This window comes from Thermobia domestica, chromosome 9, assembly GCF_964235325.1.
Source record: "Thermobia domestica chromosome 9, izTheDome1.hap1.1, whole genome shotgun sequence".
Lineage (NCBI taxonomy): Eukaryota > Metazoa > Arthropoda > Insecta > Zygentoma > Lepismatidae > Thermobia > Thermobia domestica.
In genome coordinates, this window is record NC_137462.1 from 25,985,371 (window position 1) to 26,008,423 (window position 23,053).

At 35.4% G+C, this 23,053-nt stretch overlaps 2 protein-coding genes across 3 annotated transcripts in view; one reads left to right on the forward strand and one right to left on the reverse strand.

Moving 5' to 3' along the window:
* Positions 1 to 1,943: 1,943 nt before the first annotated feature.
* Positions 1,944 to 21,344, reverse strand: Rad51D (Rad51 recombinase D). 2 transcript variants are annotated; one of them, XM_081770781.1, is made up of 6 exons: positions 21,075 to 21,344; positions 18,904 to 19,094; positions 17,042 to 17,160; positions 11,430 to 11,640; positions 7,891 to 8,080; positions 1,944 to 2,453 (listed from the first exon to the last, which is right to left on the reverse strand). In XM_081770781.1, exons 2-6 carry the CDS (start codon positions 19,045 to 19,047, stop codon positions 2,083 to 2,085), a joined length of 1,035 nt encoding a protein of 344 aa, XP_081626907.1. In that variant the 5' UTR covers positions 19,048 to 19,094; positions 21,075 to 21,344; the 3' UTR covers positions 1,944 to 2,082. The 2 variants fall into 2 exon arrangements, with proteins under 2 accessions (XP_081626907.1, XP_081626908.1); XM_081770782.1 differs by lacking the exon at positions 21,075 to 21,344 and adding an exon at positions 19,633 to 19,654.
* A 937-nt stretch (positions 21,345 to 22,281) lies between these two features.
* l(3)80Fj (lethal (3) 80Fj) overlaps positions 22,282 to 23,053 on the forward strand; it is a 135,672-nt gene continuing 134,900 nt past the window's right edge. Inside the window, exons 1-2 of the mRNA XM_081770783.1 lie at positions 22,282 to 22,315; positions 22,415 to 22,517. Of these exons, the coding sequence (XP_081626909.1) occupies positions 22,301 to 22,315; positions 22,415 to 22,517 (118 nt within the window). The 5' untranslated portion in view covers positions 22,282 to 22,300. The remainder of the gene's footprint in view (positions 22,316 to 22,414; positions 22,518 to 23,053) is intronic.

The following is a 23,053-nucleotide window of genomic DNA, read 5'->3' on the forward strand; positions in this document are numbered from 1 at the left end:
TTTCATTTCGTTGACCTTCTTTCTGGGGGTAGAAACCCCTTTCGTGAAAACTTGCTGGTCACTTTGCTCACAGGAAGAGCTCTTCTGACCACTCTTGGGGGCTTTGCCGCTCTGATTGTTTACCACTGACCTGCCGTATAGGGGAAGATTGGAAGAAGAACTAGCCTTTTCTTTCTGTAAATTTTCCCTCACCGTCTCCTCTAATGAAGAGGCGGTGATCGTTGCGCGTTTCCCTGATATGAAACATTCGCTCCAGTAGCAGCAATTATACTTCGGTTTTCGCTTATTCCACTATTGTCATTCCTCTGGAATCTAGGAGCGCTGTGATCGTTCCGCGGATAATTATGATTGTTTGGTGGGTTTCGTTGTCTTCTGTTAGAATTATTGCCGTGTTGAGATTCTGATGTCGCGTTAGCGTAATGTTGTTGGCGTGGTTCCCGGCGATCATCTCGGCGGGATGGACGGACTGTGCCCCTCTCTTGTCGGTCTTCTTCAATTTGCCCCAAGTTTCTAACGAGTTCTAATAACTCCGATAAAGTTTTTAGGCTAGCTGCAGCTAATGTCCTTTGTATGGGAACATTGTATTGCTTGCTAATGACCTTTACTAACTCATGCTGTGGTAATGGGGGGCGGAGCAATGAATTTAAATGCGCTATGTGCATAGCATGATCATAAAATGATGATTTACGTGGGTCATGTTTTGCGGTGTACACTTGCAGTCTTATGTCGCTCAGCCTCTCGTCAGAAAGATATTCATTCAAAAATATTCTCTTGAAATCCTCAAGTGTCTTAATTTCCGACTCCATCATCTCGAAAAATAATAATGCTTTCCCGCGCAGGGTTGATCTGATTACTTTTATGTGCAAATTACTGGGGACTTGCATTAGTGAAAGGTAGTCTTCTAAGGAACGCATGTATGAGTGAATTTTTAATTCATTTTCTTCTGATGTAAATACAGGTGCTTGGATAATGCGGCTATCTATTAACGCTTTTTGGACGTTGCTTGTTATTTCCGTGTCGCGATACAACCGATGCAACCGGCTGTCATACTCAGGTATGGCGTCATTATCAGGGATATTCCTGGCCACATTATTAGTGTTTAAAGTACTGGGTCCCTGTGATAATTTTCTTACTCGCGTTTCTAAATTTTCTATTGATGAAGTCATATGCTCGCGTAAGTTTTGCAATTCTTTTGTGAGGTGCTCAACATCACCTATGAGACGTCTTTCAAGCTGCTCTGCTCTATTCGCATTATGAGCACTGTCTTCGCGGAAACCCTGCTTATTGGCCCTACGGAAACCCCTGGTGCTCATATTGAGATGTACGTAGGTATTCGAATAGATACTTGGAAGTAAGAAAAGAAATCATATTCTAAATGTATCTTTACTTTTAATCTGTGCCGTTATATAACAAGCTATCTATATCAATTTTACTTCACAAGTACATTAATCTTTTTACACATCAATCTATATGGGATAGGGCACAAGTGCTTAAAAATGAAAAAAACAAGCTGTTACGGTAGCTAAGAGATATAGTATGTGGAAATAGAGTTAGATTATGATGGAACTTAGAATATAATGCAAGTTAGAACATAATAGGAATCAGATTATATTGGAAGTCAGAGTATAATGATATAGATTGATGTGTAAGAAGATTAATGTACTTGTGAAGTAAAATTGATATAGATAGCTGTTAACGGCACATATTAAAAGTAAAGATACAGAAGAATTTAAGTGTGTATCTTTGTTGATTTTAGTTAACTAACACTAAAGAAGATAACGACCGGGACGTAGTACAACAGACAAAATTAGTTTCAATTCATTTTTGCCGGAACGCATACAGTCTGACAATTCTGGGTGCTTTCTGAGGAAGTAATTTCTTATAAACATTAAATATGCATTCTTTACGTGGCGGCTCCTGAGACGATCCATATCGGTAAAAATTAAATTTTCATCCCTTTAAAGTACGAGAAGAAAATTTAGGACATTAAGTAAGCTTCCCCTTAGGATAAAACTTCAATTCTGACCGATGCGACTCCCATCACGATCCGCCATTACATCTTATTACATCAAGTAGCAAGATTCAAGCTTCATTTTTATAAACATCATATGACTCGACACCTTTGTTACTTATATTAACGTAACAAGATTTTTCTAGTTCTATATAAGTACTTTTTAACACCGTGATTTTTCTTCTTTCACTTTTACTCTCTTTTTGAACTAGAAGCCTTGTGCTTGGAATATGCTGCCAATATTTACCAAGCGTAGGCCTAATGGAGTCTCCGACTGACTTATTTGTCGATTGTGGATCACGTGACATATCACCACTGTCTACAAAAGCTGGTAGATCTTCTTCCTGCCATCTGGTTGCCAAATTCACTAATAAAACCACCAGGTGCAGTTCGACTGCTACATTTTTCATAACGCCAGCCAAATGGTTCATCAACCCCAAACCTACAATCATTCAATGAATTTTATAATCATCACCATCAATAATAATAATAATAATAATAATAATAATAATAATAATAATAATAATAATAATAATAATAATAATAATAATAATAATAATAATAATAATATAATCATCATCATTATCAAATTCAATGAAATTCAAATAGTCGATTGATTAGACAAATTCAAACCCGTGTCTCCGATTTACCATGTCGGTGCATACGCTACTCATTACTTCCCTAGATCAATAACACATTTCAACTTAGATAACTAAGATTATACTCCAACCTACTTCTGTTGTCCTTGAACAATGACCATTATTCAAACGAAAACGAACTGGTTGTTCTCTCGATCTCTCTATAAAGAAGTAGATACTATTCCATAAATACGATATGGACTGAAATAGTCTCTCTGTTACCATGGTGATCACCCCGTTTCTTTTTTTAAAAACAATATTTTTAACAAACGCGTGAAGCAAAAGCAGGGTTCCTACTGATCTGGAGAAATCTATTTCCCTGACTTCTCCCTGACCTTTGGCAGGGAATTCCCTGACTTTCATGACAGGTGTCGGATGATGTTGACATATAAATAAGGAGTAAATAACGACAAATATATGAGAACATTTATCCCATAGAGAAAAATAATAATCAATTGCTCATACGTACATTCCACTTACCATCCATAAAAATCTGAGCAACGTTCCATACTTTGATCAATTTTTGACTAAGCTGAAATTGGTGCACAATTAATGTTAGAAAAAATATATTTTATAAAATTTCCCTGACTTTCTCTGATTTTCAGTCTTTTTGCCTGAGTTTCCCTGACCTGCATCATTTTCCCTGATTTCCCTGACCTGCATCATTTTCCCTGATTTTCCTGACCTGCATCATTTTCCCTGATTTCCCTGACCAGTAGGAACTCTGAAAAGGGTAATTGTGATGTTTAGTATAAGCAAGAACAATTGCTGAGAAATTATTTAAAATTGTATAAAATTTTAAAGACGAAGTGAAGTTTGTGGGAAAATATTCAAATTAAAATATGGGGTGCTATTATTAACAAAATATACGAGTAATATTAGAAATTCAAACACACACAAACAAACAAACACACCCTCAAAGGAACGTATTTCTACAGGTACCAAATCTGCAAGTAAAGTGATAAAGTAGTAATCGCACAATTAACGCAAGCTACATTTCTATGTAATCCACTGTACGGAAAAGTAATTATGCACAATCTCTAACGTGCAAACTGACGAACTGTCGCTACAAACAAAATAGTACAGTCTGCAGCAAAACACCTGCAACATGAGCATGTAAGTTTATTGTGAAACTACGCCTAAAAGCGCACTAACATCTAAGTGGTACGAATGACGCACGGAGAAACCGCGGCGTCCTCCCGTACACACTTATTTTGGAGCAAAAGACTTCGTTGTGTCACAATAAACTGACATGCTCATGTTGCAGGTTTTTTTTTTTTTTTCTGCGGACTGTACAACGTACAAATGTAAGATTTTTTTTTTTAAAAAAAGATTATCTACTTGTAGCATAGTTCTAATTGTGTTGGCACATTTACATTTCTTACGCTTACTCTTTACAATATGGATGCACAGTTATAATGCTACATTAAAATAATAATAATAAAAAATAGACGAAATCATCACTGTTCTCGGAGTTTTCAATATGGACTAATTTCTGATGCATGCAACGAATCTTTCTTTACATTCTCTATTTCAAAAAACTACGTGCTGACTATACAAGAAAACATGCAATTATGAGTATCAGCTTAGTTTTAAACAACTGTTGTAAACAGTAACACTGTTCATGTTTGCAACCTATACATGATACCGATGCTATTGAATCAAAATTTTCCAGGATCATTTAAATTTAATACCTAACGATGAACAAGGTGAGTACACATTATGATTTAATGTAACCTCAAAACGTACGATATCAGAGGGAAAATTTCATAGACATGTGAACTGGATTATTTCACTTATCATATAATTAGTTTAACATATAATTTACATAATTAATTTTTCCATCTTTCTTCAGATCATTCATTGCAAATCTTTTAAAGAAAAATACAAATATTCCTTTTACTCTAATGTTTGCAATCCGAAAATTAACTAATCACTATTTTCGCTTTCTATTTAGGTTCTTAAACTATATCGTGTTTTAGAAAACAAAGTGTCGATCACTATAGAAACGAGAAGGAGGATGAGACGTCACACTATTTCAATCCATTAAAGTAAATTGATATATGAAGACCTGAAGTAAATTAAGATCTAAGTGTTATTTGAAAATTTTGAGATAATGATGTTTTTCCTCGAGAATTTATGCCGTGCACATACACCTCACGCATTCTATTGCCAATGATCTGGACTACTACGCACAGGTTTGGCGCTTAGATCCGAATATACTTAAACTGGCATTGCTCATAGACCATCATTCCGGTTATAACTCGAAACTTCAGAAAATGGCACTTAGATTGAAATTTACTTCAGGTCTTCAATATCCTTTCTTCAGGGTGTAAATATATGGAAAACCAATAAGCAGAAGGAAGAAAATAGAAATCTGAAATTGCTATTACAAAAAAGAAAAAAAAAAAATAGTAGACTACGTTGGATAAAATGTTCAGCGAAAAACAAGAATTTCGATCATCAGAATACAGTCAGACCTCAAACCTTTACATTTTTGTAGAGCAATATACAAATGATTATGAAGTCTGGAATATGGCGCCATCTTATTCCACTGAACAGTACGCCACTGGTTGAACATGTTTCCCAGACGTAGGGAGTCTGTCGAAAGGGTGCTACAGTCACCTGATCTCCCATGGAATTTGTCATGTAAGAAATGTAGAAATTTGAAGCGTATGTTGTGAAAATCGGAAATCTGAATCCTCTCCAGGAGAGATTTAGTCGAAGTTTTGCTTTGAATAAACACTACTCCAATATAGACTGGGTCTTTCCTTCCTTCAACAAGATATTAATCTAAAAGCATTTAACGAAAAGTAAACATTCCAGGAAGGCATTTACCTCCCTAGATACTTTACAAATCATATACTTATACGAGCTAGTGTTATCTTTAAAAGGTATATTATTAGTATTGTAGTAAATAATAATCATAATAATGTTGAAATGTTTATTGGGAACAAACAGCATTACAGCCACAAGTGCCCCAAAAAAGAAAAAGAAAAAGGTTTATACAAGCATAGGCGCATGCAGATGGACATAACATACAACTGATCATACAAAAACAGCTGAAATGAATAAAATATTGGTTCAAAATATAACAAATATAATAATAATAATAATAATAATAATAATAATAAAAATAATAATAATAATAATAATAAAGGAAGTTTATTTCACTTACTCCTTCATCATACTTGATACATTGTAACTTCATGCATTCTGAAACCTGATTTACGATACAAAAGCAATCACTATAGCGATCAACAAAGGAGAAAGGCTGAATTGATCCAATACAGAAAAAAGGTTAACATATTTTTAACGGTACCCCCAAAATGGCCGACGTGTCTTTACTTTTAACTATAGTTCTTTTGTATTTATGTCATCTGTATGACATTCTCAAAAAAAATAAATCTGGTATTCTGCTTTCTATCAAAATAACAATTCATCTCTACTTAATCAGTAAAACAATCAATAATAGATTAACAATATGAGAAAATGAAAATGAAATGAAATTTTTGAGTTTTACGTCCCACGCTTATGCCGGTTAGGCTAAAGAAGACAGTGATGACGAGAGATGAATGAAATGGTGGAATGAAGTGGGAGGAAACGGGAGAACCCCGATAAAACCCACGCACACGGTGTTTATGCACCACAAAGTTCACCTGGCAGGAGCAGGGTTTGAACCCGTGACCCCAAGCACCAGAGGTGAACGCTCTACCACTGAGCCACCGCGGCCCATTAACAATATGAGGTTTATTGCTAAGACTGAAAGGCGAAATGTTATATATAAACTACGGACGGTACTTAGTAGTCTATTCCATTAGCCGTATAAAAATGATGATAGGCTTTCATACCGACGAAATTCAAATGGTACGGTACAGCGCAGAAACATAAAAATTGCATCTCTGAGGCAGTAGTGTGTAATGTATACGCTAGCAAAATGATCATGTTTTGCGCAGTCTAATGTTGCTAAAACTGAATCGATTCTTGGAAGGTTACATTGTAGCACTTTTCACTGTACACCTCAACTGTTCCAGCATTGTTAAGACAGTGACATGAACACGGATTTGCTATTGGACGCTACTCTGTGACGATACCCAGTGTAAGGGACCCTGGACTGTACATTACCGCCTATGCCACATCTGAAACAGACTTCAGTAAAGCTGATACTACTGGTGTTGCGCGGAATTACGACATCAATGGCGCTGGAGAATCTACCGACATAAAAGAGTGTTATAGCCATCTGTTCCTTGTGTTCCAGCAAACTATCCATAAAACGTTACGTCTCAACGTGCCTGTAACGCGAATGTTCATGTGCTAAAAGCTAGTCATACCATGCAACGGCAAACCAACTGCAAAAAGTTACAGAAATGACACCTGGTGAGAAATCGATGGAAATTTATGGTCACCGTAGAACACTGGATGAATGTAGAAACGTTTGAGCAATTACTTCCCCAGAAGGGTCGATGCAAAGGGACTAAGCAACCTCGTTTGTCAGTGCAGTGGTTTCACGGTTATGGCCGAACTTCTGGGGAAAACTAAAGCTACCTAGTATTGCCAACAATGTGAAAATCAATGCTGTGAGAATCATGTTTGGACGGATGCTTACAACAACGAAATCCCGACATTATGTAGAGCGAACACCTATTAGATGGAACTGCCATCAAGAAAGGGGTCCAGTCACACAACCAAATCAACAGCGATACAAAATGATAGAAACCACGAGCGGGACTTGTTAGTTGGTTGGTTCGTTTAAAGTTTAGCGGCCTGTTCAGCATCGTGGCTATATGAGACATGGACCTATAGATTAAAGTGAGATCCGGACCATATGAGCTCCCGCAGGAATCGAATCTGGGTCTCCCGTATCGAAAGCGTGTATGCTAACTATATATCCATGAGGGGACCGAGATTTGAGTTATTTCTTTTACTGGCATCTCAGTGAAGTCCAGAAACCATTTCATTGTATTACTGTGCCTTTGGATTTCAGATGTACCGTCTTTCTTCGCGTACGGCGCATACAATTTCTGATCTCTAGAAAATATCCAAAAAAGAATGGAATAAAATATCCCTTGTACATTTGTAAAGAAGTCTTCCCCAACAGAAAGTGCGCTATTAGACAATTAAGAGTGCTGGTCGTCAGCAGAACACAGAGAGTGGTGGACTCATAGGTGATAGAACACTTCATTCGTCTATGAAAGCCTCTGTGTCTTTACTTTAAGTAACTTACCTAGGGCAAAAACTTACCTTCATTATGAGTCTCGCCAAGAAAAGGAAAGAAGAGCGGCGGTAGAGAGTCAATGATAATCAACCTTAACATATGCGTATTATCAGAATCTTCATGGAACTGACTTTTTAAATGATGAAGGACCGACAATACTTGATGTATAGTTTGTGCATTAGTCACCTTGATTCTTTCCATTGCCAGTCCCACCTCCTGAAAAGTTGCAATATTTATTAATCAGTGAGATTATCTTATGACGGTTCTGTACTCCAAAATAATAATTTTAAGAAGTATAAAATTTTTCGTTCAGTTATTCATTATTCTTCACGGCATGGTATACTGTATTGTATAGATGACTTACAATAACTGTAATAACTGAAGCCGATACACCATTATTTGTATGAATTCTTATTTAATGGCCACTATTTCTCGTATTTGCTTGAGGGATTTAATATATATATATATATATATATATATATATATAGTGGACAGGCAACCAAAACAACATTTGGGACATGATGGTCGCATAACGCATACGTGTTAAAAAAAAAAAAAAAAATGCCAGTTCGAAAGCAATTAAGGCAGCCAGCCCAGAATTGAACACAGGACTCACAAGTACTAGATATGTAAACGCACTTTCTTAATTTTAGAATTCACTACACGGAAATGAAAGTGGTACTTAAACAAGACAGTCAAAAAAAGTCAAAAAAGCGAAAATTGAATCTTTAGTTTCGACACACTGGTTGGGAACCACTGTAATAGTTCACTCTATTTGGGTGGGGGCTATCCTGTGTGGGTTCTTCCTTTTTTTTTTTAAGATTTAAATTTAGTATAAGTACACTTAACACTAAGAGATTTTTACCTATTATAATTTATTTTTGCAAGTTACTATGAGTATTTTTATCTATCTCTTAAGGTAATCTTCAGTTTCCCATATACGTTCACCATGAAATCCAAACGAAGTAAAACGTTGCCACATCTTGCATTCGTGCGCATAAATATTCAGTAATTTTAGAAGGTGTCAAAATTCATGTAAACTTGTGTACAGAAATTTAGGTGTAATCGATAAAATTTTAGTGCAAGCCTATTGGGTTTATATTTCTACAAATTCTAAACAATAAAGATGTGTCAAACAAAACTTTGCTATTTAATGTTTATAGATGTAGTCTGAGATAATGATATCCCATTCTCGATACAAACACCCTTTTTAGATGTTTAATAAAATATGCTTCATAATATTCCTTTCAGTAAGTGATTTGACCTGTCGTAAAACCTTAAAATACTGTACTGAATGCTTAGCTTTTTGCAAATACTTGGGTAGCCTAGAAATAGTCTCTTTATCCTCCCGGGAATCGCTTAAGTATTCTTTTAATCTACTGTAAATATTTTTTTTCTTTTGTTACATCTACAGTAAAGCACAAAAAATAGCACCACTAAGAACAATTGTAGGTGTTTCCTGATATGTATTGCATTGAATTTGTGGATTGTAAGGTCACTTAATGTACAAAGCTTAGTGTTTTCTTTTAATGTTCATATGTGTACTACAATAGCAACACATAAACAAAAGGGTACTATTAGAAGAACAATAATAGTGCTAATATTAAAAATATAACAGTTTTCTTAAAGTGGTGCTTTTTTGTGACAGACTGTATATATATATATATATATATATATATATATATATATAAGAACAAGATATTACGTATATCCTGCTTTAAAAAGTTTCATTGTTTATTTATAGATACGAGGATAAGTCAATATGTAACTGAAATATTTTTCTATTTCTTTTCAGATTGGCTCTACGGCTTTGTGTAGTCACCAGACGCTAGGTATCACCATTGGCTTCGCCTGTAGTAGGTTGCAGCGTTATCACTAGAGACCGGATGCAAAATGCCTATTCTTTAATATTAAAGATATGATCAAAAATAACATTTGAAAGTTTATATGAGAGTTTATACTTTCAATTTAAGCCAATTTTATTTTGCCTATTTTGCCCGTTTCGCCCCTTACTGCCTAAATAATTGCTTTAGTGCCTAAAGTTGCCTACTTTATGCATTTTCTTCAAAATAAGATTTCATTGGGAAAATATATAATGTAAATAATATATATATATATATATATACAACATGGAATTCATGTCAAGCTTCGTTTTTATACTTATAGAAAAAGAAGATATTAACCAACAGGTATGTTTCTATATTCTTTGAACATTATCTGACTTGAATTTATTTTTTAATTGTATTGAGTATTTATCTTCATTATTTCGAGTTACATTTTAGTGCTTATTTTTTAAATTTTAAGTGCCTATCTGCCTGCCTATTTTCCAGGTTTTTAATGCCTAAACATCCGGTCTCTAGTTATCATATCAGTAGGCTTTGTGCTGTTGCGAAGTAAAGATGGCTGCACCACTCTCTGTGTTCACTAAAGAAGATCAGTGCTCTGTCGTCTGTTTTTTGTGGTTTCAAGGTGTACCCGGAGCGGAAGTTCATAGAAGACTTTCGGCAAAATGCTGGGACAATGTATTTTCACAGCGAGGTGTTTACCAGTGGATTGAACAGTTCAAAAGTGGTCGAAAGGTCCACATACCGGATACCACACCACTCAAACTCTTCAGACGCTACGTGCGTTTCGAGGTGTTGGAGCATCCTGCATACAGTCCGATCTTGCCCCGTCGGATTACCATCTGTTTGGTCCAATTACACATGCTCTCAGAGGTCGTCAATTCAGCTCCGATCAACAGATGAAGTTAACCGGCGCATTCGTGGCTTTCTGCGCAATCAAAAACTTTTTTGGAGAGGGTATCGGAAAACTTGTGTAACGGTGCGCCAGGTACATTAAAAAGCAGGGTGACAATGTAGAAAAATAATACGAATGAAAACATTGTATTCTTGTGGTAATAAATAATAAAAATTGATTGCAGATACTTATTGACTTACTCTCGTATTTCTGGGCATTACCGACATCTATGATCCTAAGGGCATCACCTATGAGAAGTGGCGTCCCTCGGTGAGCACACAACCGGGAAAGGAAGAAAGCGGCGTGGGGCCTATACGTTAGGTACCTTCCCTCCATTTGCCTGATGTGAATGAGGAACATTTCACTCAGAATTGCTGGCTTCAAATATTCGACTTTGTGTCTTCACCGGGAATTAAATTTTTCCGTAAAGAAGTTTTCATATTGGCTGAGAGACCTTTCCAGATCCTTAGGTGGTTTTAACGTGACTTTTAAATCATGTTTGAAAACTATTCTTCGCAAGTTGTACGATAAGGAGATGAATAACAGAAAGGAGACCAATTTGGCCTTCCGGTTGTGCTTTTTGCTATTCTTTCTTTTATCCAACCTATTAACGGCAGTAAAGACTTATTTCTTCCAAGTTTCCGAAATCATACCAGCGAAACATAAGAGTCGTTAATCTTGAAACAACGTTTTTTTCTTTCTTTCTTCCTTTCTTCGTATTTATTATAACATTTCTGTTTTACTTAACATACTGAATCACGTCTTAAGTTTCGTACATGGTATGGTGCTAATCTATATAGAAGTAAAGAGATTACAAATAGTTTACCTCTTCATCACAGCCGTTAGCCTCTAGTATTGACTGTATTCGCCTTCCAGAGAAGTCATTATTGGTATTAATGTAGAGAACATGATGCCTGAGATAGAGTGAAATATTAGCAGCTACAGTAAGACAAATTTGTGTCTTCCCCGCTCCAGAGAAACCACATAATTCAACGCTGTCGCCAGTTACCAAGCCATCATCTAACAAATTGTCAAGACTGAAACAAACAACAAAATATGCAAATTTTCCTTCACAAATGAAAAGTACGGGGTTAATGGAATGAACTCCAAATTCACAAAATAAACAAAAGAATAATGAAACACTAACTTTGAACTTCATTTTATTATCCGTATTATTAATTTATTCGTAGAAAGAACTTCTAAGATCACAAAGAATGGGGAACCTATTTTAAATTCACCAATGTGGTTTACAATCTTATTTCTACAGGTAGGGAAGGTGGAGGAGAGGCATCGGATAATGGATAGATTGCATAGGACACGTGAAATTAAAATAATTTACAACAGGGAGTAGCATTCTACATTATTTTATTTTGATAATTTGAGCTTAGGAAAGTATTTTAGATTATGAGGGCAGAATTGAAATACAGAAGACTCCCGAGTATCCGGCCTAATGTGAGGGAAGGGCAGGCCAGATAGGTCGGAGTTCTATGAACTCATTTCAAATCTTCACTGTAGTAAACTTAAAAAAATACGAATACAGTATTGTACTGATGTACCAGGGTGTCTACTAAAATTCCAAAATGAAATTTCGTGGCCTTTTCTTTCCCAAACCATAAAATTTAGTAACATTCTCAAGAGCGAATTGGGCCGAATTTTCATGTATGCGATTTGGTAGCGTCTAAAGCCGACCATAGACATTTTTGGTGGTGAATTTTGACGTTGTATAGAAAAAAAATTCCCAGTCTACACTTATAGTTATACAGATAAAACAATCGTGAGCCAAAAGCTAAATTTCTTGACTTTCATGACCGTTTTCTGATTTCGTGACTTTTTCATGACTTCCGAGACTTTCGTGACCGATAGACACTCCGTGTACGTACTGTACAAATATAATCAGGAACAGCGGCAAGCGTATTGCATTGACGTCCATTACACACTGATGAAACAAGTAACAAGGAGCAGAAGGGTGCTCTTTTCCTGTCACAACTTGTATTTTGCACACGACACGTAGGAGGATCGTAGCAGACGCCCGTTTCCAATGCCTCGGCAATGTTGCCAATGCAACGCCTTGCCTTCCTCATTTAATTACGATAAAAGAAAACTAGGCCGGATAGTCGCGAGCTGGATACTCATAAGTCTACTGTAGTGAGTTTCTTATCCGCGATATTAGTTAACCTACGACGTAAAAAGGAGGAAAAGATTCTGTGACACGGAATTTCAACAGTCTTCAAGTGATTTCTTGAAGTATAAATTTTAGTTGTGTTTTGCTGTTAACGAAGTTTAATAGTTTTTTTTTTTCTTTCTTTCTAAGGACTGAAAATTCATAATTATGTGAGCATACAAATCAATGTAAATATTACTTATCACGTACTAATGATGAAAATCATCGAAACGCATACGAATAAATTAATAGCATGGGTGCTCAAGTAGAATTCAACGTTAGTATTTCATTAATAAATATGTATCCTATCAGTTTCAAATTAAACCAAAAAGATTCACCTGGACATAACATGATTAAGAAAAAAAAAATCACCAGATCACACTGCAATTTCAAAACTGCACATAACAGTAATACATTTACAAGCCAACAGTATGTCGAAAGATTGCACCAAAGAAGAGTATTTGTAACATGGCTAAACCACTTTCTATTAAGAACAATAGAACAAAAAGCATTTGTACAGTCAGCGACAAAAGTTCTTCCCACTTGATGAAAGTTTCGTAAATAACATTACAATGGAAGGAAAATTTGAGTGTAGTTTTCAGTAAATTAAAAAGAATGTAATTTTTTGTACTTTCCAGTTATACCACCGTTATTCCCAAAATACATTTTACCAAACGGTGGACCGCCAGGTTTGGTCAGAGAAAAGATGGCTGACCATTTGTATTCATCAGATAGTGTTGGGATTGGGGAGCTACTTCTAGTCTATATATTCAGAACATGTTATGTGTACAATAAATAAATAAATAAATAAAGTACAGCGGGAAGTCGAAAATCCGAACTAATTGGGACCACAGGTAGTTCGGATTTTCGAAAATGACCAAGAAAATGCCATTTAGGCTTAAATATACTGTACGGTATGTTCGTTTATCGATACAGTGGTTATACAGTACATCAGTAATTACAACACCGTACGTAAGGCTACGTGCATTTAATGTTTCGGAAGAACCTGTTCGTACACTAAATTACAGTGTTCTTGTAACTCACACTTAAGGCCTAACGGAAAATAAAAATATTCATGACAACCAATTACATATGAATGAGATTTTGTAAAAACACTAACTTCACACAACGCCGACGAACAACCCTATTGTTTGTTTATCGCTAGCGCTAGGACAAAATATAAAAAGTTAGTATTTCATTAACCGCGTTCGGATTATCGACGTCCTACTGTATAATAAAATACCGAATGTGTAAAAAAATGAATACGCACTTTGAATTGTCATAGAAAATTTATTTTTCAACCTATAAGGTTAAATTTCTGGAAGAAGTAAGGCTACAGTTCAATTTGAAAAATAAAGAGTACTTTCTGGTCAAACTGAATGTTCTAAATGGTGGCCCTCAGCATCCATACATTTCTGAGCACGAGTCACGACTGCTTTCGTACTTTGAACCGAAGAATCGAATGGGATATTTGCGCACACCGTTTGAGTCTCATCCCAAAGTGTGTCCAGGTTACGTGGTTTATGCTGGTAAACTTTTTTTTTTTTTTTTTTTTTTTGTTACTGTGTTTCATAAGAAGAATCGAGCGGCGTAAAGTCTGGAGAGCTTGACGAAACTCGATTGGTCCCCTACGTCCTACCCAATGGCCAGGTATGCTCACACATCCTTATGATAGTGCGACGGAGTACTATTTTATTGGTAATAAAGCTTGTCATTGCCGTACATTGCTTGAATGAAAGGGAAAGTGGAATCAGCAAGCACTGTTAGGTATTTTCCAGTACCGTCAAAACGGAAAGACCTAATGAATCCCCTAAGAGACAAACCACGCATTTACACCAGGCAAATTCGCAGTCTTTTCAACAGTAATATGGGAATTATCTTCAGCCCAGTACACACAATTATACCTATTGACAGTTTCATTAACCAAACAATGCTACCCATAAATACCGGTTTATGTGTAACCACTTCCTGCGATCTGGGTCGTCACTTAGCTGTTGCACCAGTCTTGAAATATAGACACAAAACATCTTTCTTCAATGTGTATACGACAGTACTAGCATTTAAACCGCTCACACTCTTTCCCTGAAGATTTTTCTGGTGAACGCTGAAAGAGTTTCAGCACGGCAACTAAGGATTCAGCACTTGTACCCGTGCGAGGTCGTCCAGCTCGATCTTTCAGCACATCACACATCGTTCTATCAACCCCCAATTTGTCTTGTAGTCATGGTAGCCCCGCGTAGCGTAGTCGCTAACGTTCTCGCCTTTGGTGTGAGGGTTAAATTCCGGGTGAGGAGAATCGGTGGAAATGGTGTAAAAGCCTTTTCAGGCGAGTCATCCCAAATGAGGTTTTCTCCTGGGTTTTCCTCACTCACATCAGACAAATGCCGGGACGGTACCTAACATGAAGGTCTCAGGTCATTTCTTTCCTTCCCCTTTCCTTATTTCTTTCGCCAATTCCCCTGGTAGTGTTATCACCGAGGGACGTCATTCCGTATACGTGACGACTAAAATGTCCATAGATGCCGAAAGCCCAGAAATACAATTCCTCATCCTAATCGTAATCGTAGACAAGTAATGGTTACTCTTAAGGGTGGATCAGTTCCATATCCATGTCTTCACTGTCTCTGAACATTCTCAGACTTCCAGTGCCACTTAATAACTTGCTTCCCTCTTCAAAACTCAAATGTCTGTCCACCATGTTGAAGTTACTTTTCTGCTACTAATTGGCTTACGCTGTTAGACTAGTGATTCTGCTGCCACCTTTTGAGGAACCTAACATTACTTTTGTCAAAAATTTAGCCTTGTAGATTGAAAAATAAATTTTCTATGATAGTTCAAGCGCTTATTTTTTTGACCCACCTGGTATTTATGTTAATTTTTATTTTTGTTAATATTATTGCTATGAGATTAATTAATTGTACGTGTGATGCGATCTATATAGGAATGACAAAAAAATTATATATATCACTAGACTCAAAGAACACATAAGCGAGTCCAGAGAGGACAAAGGAATTATCTCAGGTTTATCAAAGCACTGAATATATAAATTAAAATTTGAGGTCTGGATGTGGTTACAAAAAAATATAAAAATAGAATTACAGTGTGACTTGACTACAACACGAACTTCGATTCGAATAAATTCTCTAATGAGTAGTTAGGACAACGTTCTGGATTAAGAAGAATCCATTTACTAAAAAAAAAATCTACAATATATATAAAAAGGATATTAGTAGCGACGTTAGTGCACTAATTTTAGGACATATATGTATAGTACAATAATAAAATAAACTAAAATCCATTGTGAACAGTAAGTGACTATAAGTATCGACAAAATTTCCGTAATATTCTTCAATTATCAGTGTTGAGACGAAAAAGTGAAGGCCTTATTGTGAAAAAGGACTTAAGCTGTTGTTCCTCCTCCTCCCCCCAACAAGGAAAGGTGTCTGAGTCTAACATTCGAGATATTAGAAAAACTACCGTAATTGAGGAAACATTAATAGGTGTGTGTCTTTGAAATATTAGAATGTGTTCTTATGCTTAACAAGTAACTAAATCTAGCTAACTTAAAAATACGAAAGAACTACGGAATACAGCAGTAAGAATTTTTTACATCTTTATAGGTGAGAATATATCGACGTCATGATGGACGCACGATATAATTATCAGCTGTAAGTAAAATTTTATTCCATTTCATAGTACTTTCTCGACTATATTCCGGAAATTTTACTTTTATTTCTTCTGGTACGAAGTAAAATATCACTGGAATAATTCTTACAGAATTAGCATACACAGTATTAATTTACAATACAACAGGTATTTATTTCTTTTATCTTATTTAATATTCAGGGCAAAGGTGCTTTAATGTCCGCACTAGCTACAAATTAGAAGAAGAAGAAAAACTTATACAAAATGTCACGAATAATCTTGATCTGTAAATGTTTTTATTTTTCAGTCGTTAGATGTCAACTGTTTCTTTACTTGTCGTTAAGACAGTAATCGGTTGTTATGGTAACAGTTTTCAATACCAGGGATTTATTTATAAGTAACTATCAATATATAATTCAATAGGACGTCATATAATCTAGAAGTGTATTCAATTGCTATGAAGCAATTAATAATTACTTTGAAATATTTTAATTGACCGAAACTAGTGTGTAATCCTTGAGTAATCATCGTAGTAAGTAAGAACATTCTAATATATATGAGTTATGTTACGATAAATTCTTTAAATAAGAAAAAATATTTGAACTGTGAGATGATATTGTTATAACACACACCTTTCAATTTTAGTTGGTAAAATAGCAGAATTTCTTAGCAAATCGTTATAAGCACTCAATCCAGTAAGTGGGGACGCAGCGTAATGTGCAATCAGTATCTGACGTATGTGCAATATCTCCTGAAATAGAAGATGGTAAAATAATACATGAGTTTGGCGCCAGAGCACATAACAATAACGAATTTTGCACCAGAGTGTATTTTTTTTTAAAAAAATATATAAGTAAGCAGGAAAAGCATTCATTACTATTCAGTAAAAAAAATGTTTCTGTCCGGAATACATTTGAATCGTCACTTCAGTTTATTTCTGTCGGAAAATTTGAAGTATGAGCACGGCTAATAGAAGAAACATTATATATATTTTAGGAGAATAAAGTGTTTAACAGTGCGTTCAATAGAAGGCCTGCCTACCCCACTTTGTATATCCGGACGGGAAAAGATCGAAGTGACAAACTAAATACATGTAAGAATGAAAATTATTTCGCTACAAAATACTTAGTGGATGCCACTTATGAGAGAAGGGGGGGGGGGGGGAATTGATCTCCGAGTCTTTGAGCCCGATAGCAGAATTTTCTTTGTCCTTCTGCGATGAGCTTTTGTAGGTCAAAAATTTTCTGCAGGGATTCCAAAATAAAAACTCAAGATGATACTAGCACTGTTTTGTTAGGCGTTACATGAAGCATGGTAAACAGTTTTCAGCGGTATCCCTGGTTCGAGTTACAACCTGCGAAATCATATTTTTTGAAAGAGTTTTGCTGGAAGAAGCACATTTAAAAAAATATATATGATACCATACATCGTATTTTGTAATGAGAGCAGCTTTAAGGCATTTTTCTTTAAAAAAAAATATCCTGATGGGGTCTATTTAGAATAATGTATATAAGCTGGTCTGTTGTACCAATATGGCCTCAGACAATGGTATACTCAAACAAAACATCATTAGCTTTACTGCAACAGAGTATTTGTCTCGGAAAACTGTTACTGCAACTTTAAAGAGAGTCTTCAACATAGCAGGCATGTTTTTATACTTTTCTGTTGCCTACATTTTTTTTTTTTTCCTTTAGCAATTTTTCTGCACAGGCGCGGCAAATTTTCTGCGATCATATCGCAGATCGCGGCATGTTCTGCTATGGGGGTTTTGAGATTCGTATTTTTATCAATAATGTTAGTAATATACTAATACAAAACGTAAAACTCTACTTTATTTATTTCGGTAAGAATCTTGCTCCATTTCCCCTCTCCCACCCCAAAGTAAAATCTGAAATGACACTTCTGCTGGGTGCAAGTGTCTCAACTAACAAGTATTACTGTGATTAATTAATAATGATCTTACAGTTGATATACAAATAAAAGATGCTTTTCGTATTAAGAATGAAAATTTATACACACCGCGTTATCCCAAAAGAACTTAAACTAAAAAAAAAAAAAAAAAAAAAATGCTTTGAACCCCACATGTAGAGTAAATTTTTATAAAGAATATTAACAATTAAATTTACCATACGTTTCATTGAAAACAACATACACGCAATTTAAATAATTATATATCTACAGGAGTTAAACATTCAACAACTATACTGCCAGCAAAAAGTTTGATATCGGATTTCGAATACCCATCAATTCAGTAGATTAAATTGTTACTTTGTGTCTACTCACACTTAAATGCAAATAAAATAATTTGAATAATTGCCAATATCATTTTGAATGTACAATTCATTGATAGTAGGTCAATCAAAAAATAAATGAATTGAACTAAACAAAATATTCTAATTAAAACCCACGTCTTCTATTTTTTTCTCCCAAATATTAACATATTATTATGTACAACTAGAACTAGTAACAAGGGAATTTATACTTGATAATCTACCTTATAAGTCATTTTTGAAATCTGAACAAGCCTCTCAGGTTCCTCTTTCAAGTAATCGACCACTGTATACACCTTCTTCTCATGTAAATTTTTAATAGCTTCTTCTGTAAATAACGAACATATTCCAACACACAGTCTTGCCATATTGTCCCTTAAAGTGAAACGTAACAGCGAATTCTACAGCTATATGGCTGAAAGAAGAAAATTAAATATATTTTCATATAAACCATCTTTTTAACAAATTACAAGGATTTGCAGAAAACAAAAGTCAATATCAACCATGAAAATTTGTTGATATACCTTTTGTAAAGTTAACGTTTTCATGTCAAATTTACACTTTAATTGTAAAAGTATTGTTAAGACGATGAAATATTAACGAATAAAAAAACAAGAGAAATGGGGTGGACACAAATAAGGGTATAATAATAATAATAATATTAAAACGCCGTAGTGATGCTAAATTTCAATGATATTCTTGTCATCTTTATCATGCGTGATTTATTAGGAAGAAATTATGCTACTTGTAGAACTACATACTTCTATCAACATCCTCCGATGCAGATTAAAAAAAAAATGTTTATTTATTTATTAGAGTTTAATGTCCCATAATTATGCTCTGACGCTAAGGGAGACAATAATAATGAGAAATGCATGAAATGGTGGAATGAATAAAATGGGAGAACTCCAAGAAAACCTACGAACAAGGTGTTTGACTACAACATAGCTCACTTGGCGCGATCTGGGATCGAACCAAAGACCCCATGCAGCAGACGTGAACGCTCCACGACAAAACCATCGCGGCCTGAGGATGTGAGAAGGAATGTTCCTTCACTACTGATGTTGTCCACCACAAACTAACTTGGCCGGGGATCGAATACATCAGAGGTAAACATTCTACCACTGAGTCACCGTGCCCCCTATTCCCAAACGGAAGACGTTATCTGATTCAGTAAACTATCATCTTTCAAATAAAACAAAAAAGCAACAGAATATGTTGAACCATTCCAGAGATGGAATATTTCATTATTTTGCTGGAAAACGCACGTGAGAAATGGCGCCATCTTTGTTGGCCTCTAATTCGTGCCAGCATTATACATATATATATCACTCAAGATATCACAATATATCGGTATCTTACGTCTCTCATGTATAAAAGGTACAAATATGAAATGCTAACTGTGCTCTTTCCATGTAATACTATATACGGACGACTTGATGAACTGAAGTACTATGTAAAGGCAGTGTACAGTGAGCACAGAAGTATCCCAAAGCTGTTCGACACGCAAGGCCTGTGTTTATGACGGAAAGGTTTTAAAATACTGTCCCGCACACATCGGTGAAAGTGGGTCAGAAGCTAGATTGTTTCCCCTCTTTATCGAAGCCTAATACTAAACATGGTAATGCCGAGCAAGCGACAGTGAGTGAAGGCGGGTGAAAGTGGGAGGAAACGGGAAAACCCACGAGCACGGTGTTTGTCCACCACAAAGTCCACACGGCGAGAGCTGGGATAGAAGCAGGGACCCCAAGCACCAGAGGTGAGCGCTCTATCACTGAGCCACCACTACCTGGAAAATTAAGCTGGACCCTGCACTAACATAATGTAACATAACTTAACCTAACCTAGCAGATATAAAGTACAGGTACGTTCTTTTTTATTTTCGTATCAGTCGATAAGTAAATAAAAGTCGCTTTGTTACGCCCTTTGTAAGTTCGTACATACTCATTGAATAATCCCTAAAAATATAAGCGCTCTGCTCCTTCGGGAACTGATGCAGCTTCATGTATACTATATCCATTTGTTCTATACAAGTGGTTGTAAACATGGGACTATACGGCGAGCGGAGGAAACTACTTGGCGCAAGGTAACAAAACGCGTTGTGGGAAAGAAACGAGCATATATGTTATCAACATGGCGAATGTACAAGGGCAATGAAGTAACAGTTTTAACATTTGTGAAGCAATACGTTGATAACAAACAAGATCTTCTAAAAGTTTGTGAAGAGCACGGATTAATGAACCTAGTTAACAAATTGCAGAAAGTGTGCAAGGGTGATAACAGCGAAAAAACTTGGCGAAAGCGGACGCAAACAGGAACAAGTGCCAACTTTTCCCTTACACACTTTTTATGGCAGTTTGGGTGAATTTATGCTTAGGAAAAACGAGTACTCTACCTTAACTTCCAAAACTAATTACTATAGCAGATGTGATGATAACTTTTCATGTTTATATATTTGCTAATTCGAACAACAAAAAAAAATCAATTATATAATATCCGTACGACAAAATACGCGCGTAAAGCACATATTCTTGAAAATTCTTTTTCTTCTTTATTCCAATTTTAAGATAAGTAATAACTACGTTCGCAGCTATCAACCCATGTCGACAAAATCACTGAAAAAGGATTTAAGCCCGTTAGCAGCAAGGCTATATGACACGGGACCTACTGCTTAACGCGGAAGGAAGGAAAATATCTTGAACCTTGAACCTCGAACAACATGGGTTCTCGCCTGGTATCGAACTTGGGTCTCTCACACTAATAACGGTGATTACCATTCCATCCGAATAAGACTAATACAACTATCATAAATTCCAAATATTATCCTGTTATAATCCTATTCACATACATTTCAGGTTATTTTTCTTCTAACTGTGGCATTTCTACATTTCAGTAACGTTTTAAGTCTAATAAATCACGTCCATAATAGGCTTCGCAGATGCAGAGAGTAACGTCTGGCATCGTAAAGCTTGCAAAAATGAATTTATAACTGTTGTATCTAATAACACAAACTAAAACGCATATTTTGCGTTGACATAGGCACTTTAAGGAAAGAGTCACTTGCAGCATAATATATCAATGAAGGTAGTGACATAGGTATACATCTTGTATGTTCTTATTACAGTAGTAGTATTTGTCCTACATAGATTATTGTTAAACATGCTTCCAAGCACAATCTGCAACAGTAATTGACACTGGAATTAACTATAGTTAATAGTTAATACAGTTTTTGGTGTAGAATGAAGCCAGAGAGGTTAGTACAATTCCGTTATTCATTAAGCAGAAGAGGATAAAACCCTGAAAAATACAGGTATAATCCAAAACATCTGTACCGCGACCACAGAATTTTAATACGGGATCTGCTTTTCGAGAAAAAAAATGGTAATGACTAACTTGTGACCATTTGTTTTTGAAGTAATAGATTTTACCTGTAAGTTTTCAAAATATATATGTATTAAAAATTATGACAACCCAACTTTTAATCTACTAAACTTCAACCTACTTAAGTCGCGAAAATGCAAAGATTTTTCCAATTCCGAATTAAAAGTGTTTTCGTTTGATGTTTTGAGATATTTTGAAAAGTAGGTTTTTGTGGCAACACTGGTAGTGCCATTCAGCAGCATGGCGGATGTCGAGGTAAGTTTTTTTCTGTCACGTGGAATAAAATATTTTTATTAAAATTCCTCGCAGTTTAAAAGAGTTTTCATTTAAATGTTATATTCTTTCTCTTCACAGTTGGCAAAAGCTCTAAAGGATTTACCTGTCAGAATCCAAACGGCTAGTAAGAAGGAAAGAAAAACAATACTGGACGATGTAGTTGCGGTGTTGTCAAATACAGGCAAGTGCTATTAATGGATATTCATTGACTATATTATTTATGATAAATTGTAATAATAAAAAAAATAGTAGTTAGATCAGAATGGAGCTAACAAGTCTAATTTGTAATCCTGAAAAGAAAAACACTTAAGAGGAATTGCGTTCTAAGTACAAGGGTACGTTGTAAGTACAAGATATGTGGAAAGACTCCTCACGTAACTCACATACAAAAAATTGACCTACAGTAGTATTGTCTTGTAGCTTACCCAATGTGAGTTATTATAAGTATGCATAAGTTCAGTTTTTTTTTTTAACGCAAGTTGTATGTGATTTTAAATGTAAGGCGCAATTAGGACTAAAGTTTATGGTATACACGATGTGTTCCAATTCACTGCTCCAATTACAATGATTGAAGTACATAAGAATCACGTAAACAAGTCGCAGTAATCAGATAACATATTAATTAAACACAAACAAACTAATTGCTGAGCAAAACAATATATTCACATAAAAAAACTACATATGTGAACATATTGTTTTGCTCAGCAATTAGTTTAA